Consider the following 6,935-nt stretch of genomic DNA (forward strand, 5'->3'; position numbering starts at 1 on the left):
GTGTCGGGGGGCTGGGATCAGTTTGTTATATCTGGAGTACTTCTCCTGTCCTATTCGGTGTCCTGTGTGAATCTAAGTGTGCGTTCTCTAATTCTCTCCTTCTCTTTTTCTTTCTCTCTCTCGGAGGACCTGAGCCCTAGGACCATGCCCCAGGACTACCTGACATGATGACTCCTTGCTGTCCCCAGTCCACCTGGCCATGCTGCTGTTCCAGTTTCAACTTCCACCTGACTGTGCTGCTGCTCCAGTTTCAACTGTTCTGCCTTATTATTATTCAACCATGCTGGTCATTTATGAACATTTGAACATCTTGGCCATGTTCTGTTATAATCTCCACCCGGCACAGCCAGAAGAGGACTGGCCACCCCACATAGCCTGGTTCCTCTCTAGGTTTCTTCCTAGGTTTTGGCCTTTCTAGGGAGTTTTTCCTAGCCACCGTGCTTCTACACCTGCATTGCTTGCTGTTTGGGGTTTTAGGCTGGGTTTCTGTACAGCACTTTGAGATATCAGCTGATGTACGAAGGGCTATATAAATAAATTTGATTTGATGTCCGGATATGTCTCAACCAAAACATCCTGTTGGAGACCGGAATAAATCGGCTGCCTTGTTTCGGTTTGACCAAGAAACAAATCCGAGACAAATGACATCGTGTGGAAGCTGTAGGTATTGCAACCTCAGCCCCATTTAATGTTGGTCACTTTTAACACTGGGTTGAAGTGGCGCATGGATATATTTTCCCATTTTCAGTGATCAGATTTTCCTGCACTTTTCGATGAAACGCACGTTCTGTTATAGTCACAGCCGTGATTTAACCAGTTTTAGAAACGTCTGAGTGTTTTCTATCCACACATACTAATCATATGCATATACTATATTCCTGGCATGAGTAGCAGGGCGCTGAAATGTTGTGCGATTTTTAACAAAAAGCTGCGAAAATTCGCAGCCTCCCTAAGAGGATTTATGTAACTAGGCAAGTCAGTTAACAACAAATTCTTATTTACACATGGCAAAATCCAGACGCCGTGCCAATTGTGCATCGGACTCCCAATCACGTCCGGATGTGATCGAACCTGTATTCGAACCAGGGACTGTAGTGACACCGTTTGCAATGAGATGCAGTGCCTTAGACCGCGGCACCACTCGGGAGCCCCATATACCTATCAATGTATGGTGCGTGGGGCATGTGTAGCCCTTACAGTGAAATACTTACTTACAAGCCCTTAATATCTTAACTTCTTAAAGCATTGTAAATAAAAGTAACAAATAATTCAACGGCAGAAGTGAAGTAGTAAAGTTCCACTTTGCTTCTTAATATAAATCCACTTTGCTTCCTAATATAGGTCTACTTACTCCGACTAGCCAGGAGGGCGTCCAGCGACTCAGCCCACTTATCCAGTTCCTCCCGGCTGAACTGGACCTTGCTGTGGCCCAGCTGACTCCATTGGCGAAGGAACGGGAGGCGGGACCGCTGCTCTTTAACACTGGAGAGGAAGGGACAGGGGAGAGAGGGAGAGACAGGGAGAGAGGGGGAGACATGGAGAGAGGGAGAGACAGGGAGAGAGGGAGAGACAGGGAGAGAGGGAGAGACAGGGAGAGAGGGAGAGACAGGGAGAGAGGGGGAGACATGGAGAGAGGGGGAGACATGGAGAGAGGGGGAGACATGGAGAGACATGGAGAGAGGGGGAGACATGGAGAGAGAGAGAGACATGGAGAGAGAGAGAGACATGGAGAGAGAGAGAGAGACATGGAGAGAGGGGGAGACATGGAGAGAGGGGGAGACATGGAGAGACATGGAGAGAGGGAGATACAGGGAGAGACAGGGAGAGAGGGGGAGACATGGAGAGACAGGGAGAGACATGGAGAGTGGGGAGACAGGGAGAGACATGGAGAGTGGGGGAGACAGGGAGAGACATGGAGAGTGGGGGAGACAGGGAGAGACATGGAGAGTGGGGGAGACAGGGAGAGACATGGAGAGTGGGGGAGACAGGGAGAGACATGGAGAGTGGGGAGACAGGGAGAGACATGGAGAGTGGGGGAGACAGGGAGAGACATGGAGAGAGGGGGAGACATGGAGAGAGGGGGAGACAGGGAGAGACATGGAGAGAGGGGGAGACAGGGAGAGACATGGAGAGAGGGGAGACAGGGAGAGACATGGAGAGAGGGGGAGACAGGGAGAGACATGGAGAGAGGGGGAGACAGGGAGAGACATGGAGAGAGGGGGAGACAGGGAGAGACATGGAGAGAGGGGGAGACAGGGAGAGACATGGAGAGAGGGGAGACAGGAGAGACATGGAGAGTGGGGAGACAGGGAGAGACATGGAGAGAGGGGAGACATGGAGAGAGGGGGAGACAGGGAGAGACATGGAGAGAGGGGGGAGACAGGGAGAGACATGGAGAGAGAGACATGGAGAGAGGGGGAGACAGGGAGAGACATGGAGAGAGGGGGAGACATGGAGAGACATGGAGAGAGGGGGAGACAGGGAGAGACATGGAGAGAGGGGGAGACATGGAGAGAGGGGGAGACAGGGAGAGACATGGAGAGAGGGGGAGACAGGGAGAGACATGGAGAGAGGGGGAGACATGGAGAGACATGGAGAGAGGGGGAGACAGGGAGAGACATGGAGAGAGGGAAAGAGAATGAGAGAAAGAGAGAAAGCAGGGGTAAGGAGACAGGGGGAGACAGGGAAAGTGAGAGAGACAGGGAAAGTGAGAGAGACAAGGAGAGAGGGGGGGTAAGGAGAAAGGGGGAGACAAGGACAGAGAGATGAGGACAGACAGAGAGACAAGGAGATGACAAGATAAGAGTATGTTTTGGTGTGGTTGGATCTGATTCCATGATGACACCACCCTCATTTCCACAACTGGTTGGCTCAGTATCATTACAACCTCAAGGGTGGCATCCTTCCAAACGGAACTTCTTACTGTACATCCCAAATGGCACCCTATTCCCTATGTAGTCCCAAAGGGCACCCTATTCCCTATGTAGTCCCAAAGGGCACCCTATTCCCTATGTAGTCCCAAAGGGCACCCTATTCCCTATGTAGTCCCAAAGGGCACCCTATTCCCTATGTAGTCCCAAAGGGCGCCCTATTCCCTATGTAGTTCCAGACGGCACCCTATTCCCTATGTAGTCCCGTATGGCACCCTATTCCCTATGTCATTCCGTATGGCACCCTATTCCCTATGTAGTTCCGTATGGCACCCTATTCCCTATGTCGTTCCAGACGGCACCCTATTCCCTATGTCATTCAAAACGGCACCCTATTCCCTATGTAGTTCCAGAAGGCACCCGATTCCCTATGTCGTTCCAGACGGCACCCTATTCCCTATGTCGTTCAAAATGGCACCCTATTCCCTATGTAGTTCCAGAAGGCACCCTATTCCCTATGTAGTTCTAGAAGGCACCCTATTCCCTATGTCGTTCAAAATGGCACCCTATTCCCTATGTAGTTCCAGAAGACACCCCATTCCCTATGTAGTTCAAAATGGCATCCTATTCCCTATGTAGTTCCAGACGGCACCCTATTCCCTATATAGTTCCAGACAGCACCCTATTCCCTATGTAGTTCCGTATGGCACCCTATTCCCTATGTCGTTCCGTATGGCACCCTATTCCCTATGTCGTTCCAGGCGGCACCCTATTCCCTATGTAGTTCCGTATGGCACCCTATTCCCCATGTAGTTCCAGACAGCACCCTATTCCCTATGTAGTCCCGTATGGCACCCTATTCCCCATGTAGTTCCAGACAGCACCCTATTCCCTATGTCGTTTCCTCTTTGAAAGAAACCTCGTCCCCGTGCTATTGGCCACAGTGGAGGAAATGTACGGAGCAATTGCTAAGACAGTTACTGAATACCAACGAAGTGACGAGGATATTTTAGTATATCCGTGTGACATCAGTGTTGAAGATCAAAACATTCTCCCCCAAACTGACTTTGTATTACCATCGGAATGCAATGCCCGGGCACGTTGATGAGCTTACCGGTCTTTCTGTTCTGGGTTAAACAGGTTAGAGTGTGATGAATGGGGACTCTGAAAATAGAGACACGATTAGTTTATTTCCAAATTGAAATCATTGGCATGTGTCACACACTAACAGGCAGGCAGGCAACACATACACACACACACACACACACACACACACACACACACACACACACACACACACACACACACACACACACACACACACACACACACACACACACACACACACACACACACACACACACACACACACACACACACACACACCTCAGCGGTATGACCACCTTGGTTTTAGGCCCAATCGTAATATATCATTTAAGGAAGTTGTGTTTGAGCAATATTTTTCCGTCATCGTTGCCATAAAAAAACATGCAACGTTGCCTCTGGGAAAGACTGTGGTTAAACTCAATGTGTGTGCCAACATACATGGGGAATAGGAGGAGGACTTGTCACCACCAAACTCAATGTGTGGCCCAACATACATGGGGAATAGGAGGAGGACTTGTCACCACCAAACTCAATGTGTGTGCCAACATACATGGGGAATAGGAGGAGGACTTGTCACCACCAAACTTGGTATTCATTGCTTTTGCCATTTAGCAGATCAGATGCTATTATACAAAGGATAAAATTATGGATTTTAAGAGCTCTTAATGAGTTACGCATAATTTCAATCAAATTTTGAATATATGACTAAATGTGATTGAATATGAAATATTGTCTTACTATATGTCTTACTTTGACTTTTGATACTTAAGTATATTTAAAACCAAATACTTCTAGACTTTTACTCAAGTAGTGTTTTACTGGGTGACTTTCACTTTTACTTAAAGTAACTTTCTATTAAGGTATCTTTAGTTTTACCACCACTGGGTGCAGGACACTACAGGGGGTGCAAGACACTACAGGGGGTGCAAGACACTACAGGGGGTGCAGGACACTACAGGGGGTGCAGGACACTACAGGGGGTGCAGGACACTACAGGGGGTGCAGGACACTACAGGGGGTGCAGGACACTACAGGGGGTGCAGGACACTACAGGGGGTGCAGGACACTACAGGGGGTGCAAGACACTACAGGGGGTGCAAGACACTACAGGGGGTGCAGGACACTACAGGGGGTGCAGGACACTACAGGGGGTGCAGGACACTACAGGGGGTGCATTTGTTTAGCTCCTGCTCTACCCCGGGAGGGGTAGAGATTTCACCAGACTCCAATGAAATGGTCTAAAATGTGCAAACTCTGCTCACTCAGTGGTAAAGCTAGAACGAATGTAGAACTAGAACTAATGTAGAACTAGAACTAATGTAGAACTAATGTAGAACTAGAACTAATGTAGAAGTAATGTAGAACTAGAACTAATGTAGAACGAATGTAGAACTAATGTAGAACTAGAACTAATGTAGAACTAATGTAGAACTAGAACTAATGTAGAACTAATGTAGAACTAGAACTAATGTAGAACTAATGTAGAACTAATGTAGAACTAATGTAGAACTAGAACTAATGTAGAACTAATGTAGAACTAGAACTAATGTAGAACTAATGTAGAACTAGAACTAATGTAGAACTAATGTAGAACTAGAACTAATGTAGAACTAATGTAGAACTAATGTAGAACTAGAACTAATGTAGAACTAGAACTAATGTAGAACTAGAACTAATGTAGAACTAGAACTTATGTAGAACTAATCCAGAACTAATGTAGAACTGATCTAGAACTAGAACTAAGCTAGAACTAAAGTAGTCAAAAGCAATCACACACACAAGCTATTCATTCCCATACAATAGTCTAACACATCCATTACCAAACACACTGTCAGAGCCCACTCCTCTAGTGACCCTGACCTCCCACGTCACTCTTTACCTGCCCAAACAGGCTCTTCAGATGTAGCTTGGCTGCTGACAGCTTGGCTCTGGCGTGGGACCGTTGCTGTGACTTGAAGGAAAAGGGGCTGGAGTCAAAGGTTGAGTACGAGGGAGAGGGCGGAGGCCGGTCGTGCCTGCCCACGCTCTCTGTGCTGCTACCCGAAGTCGCCGGCGCCAACTGGCCGTCACTGTACGCCCTGCATCCTTCGCTGAGGTTCACCACTCTCAGATGACCCTTACCCTCTGGCCTCCCCAGTTCTGTGACGTTCTCCACGCTGACGCTGTGCTCCTTGCCCAGCTCCCCCCCCCCCGGTGTTCTCCCATGGCTGGCCTCAGGCTCCAGGATGATGGGTGTAGGGGGGAGAGGTGGTTCGCCCATCCACTTTGTCCTCTCCCAGGTGGGGGTGTAGGTGCCTGACTCCCCGTCCCGGCTGAGGTAGTTCTGGTCTTTAAGCTCCACCTTCTTCCACGACAGGAAATCCATATTCAATAGGGACCCCTCGGAGCTGAACCGACGCATGATGGCAGCGCCGCCGGATGGAGGGAGACTCAAGGAAGGATAGAGAGAGAGAGAGAGAGAGAGAGAGAGAGACTGGAGGAAAGAGAGAGACTGGAGGAAAGACTGAGACAGAGAGTCTGGAGGAAAGACTGAGACAGAGAGTCTGGAGGAAAGAGAGAGTCTGGAGGAAAGACTGAGACAGAGAGTCTGGAGGAAAGAGAGAGTCTGGAGGAAAGACTGAGACAGAGAGTCTGGAGGAAAGAGAGAGTCTGGAGGAAAGACTGAGACAGAGAGTCTGGAGGAAAGAGAGAGTCTGGAGGAAAGACTGAGACAGAGAGTCTGGAGGAAAGAGAGAGTCTGGAGGAAAGACTGAGACAGAGAGTCTGGAGGAAAGAGAGAGTCTGGAGGAAAGACTGAGACAGAGAGTCTGGAGGAAAGAGAGAGTCTGGAGGAAAGACTGAGACAGAGAGTCTGGAGGAAAGAGAGAGTCTGGAGGAAAGACTGAGACAGAGAGTCGAGGAAAGAGAGAGTCTGGAGGAAAGACTGAGACAGAGAGTCTGGAGGAAAGAGAGAGTCTG

At 48.9% G+C, this 6,935-nt stretch overlaps 1 protein-coding gene across 1 annotated transcript in view; it reads right to left on the reverse strand.

The window, feature by feature from the left end:
• LOC112240935 (regulator of G-protein signaling 3-like) overlaps positions 1-6,468 on the reverse strand; it is a 21,302-nt gene extending 14,834 nt beyond the window's left edge. The window contains exons 1-3 of the mRNA XM_042310412.1: positions 5,857-6,468; positions 3,985-4,034; positions 1,352-1,482 (exon numbers count right to left, since the gene is read on the reverse strand). Coding sequence (XP_042166346.1) covers positions 1,352-1,482; positions 3,985-4,034; positions 5,857-6,378 — 703 coding nt within the window. The 5' untranslated portion in view covers positions 6,379-6,468. The remainder of the gene's footprint in view (positions 1-1,351; positions 1,483-3,984; positions 4,035-5,856) is intronic.
• Between the last annotated feature and the right edge of the window lie 467 nt (positions 6,469-6,935).

Source organism: Oncorhynchus tshawytscha, linkage group LG31 (genome assembly GCF_018296145.1).
Source record: "Oncorhynchus tshawytscha isolate Ot180627B linkage group LG31, Otsh_v2.0, whole genome shotgun sequence".
NCBI classification, from domain to species: domain Eukaryota; kingdom Metazoa; phylum Chordata; class Actinopteri; order Salmoniformes; family Salmonidae; genus Oncorhynchus; species Oncorhynchus tshawytscha.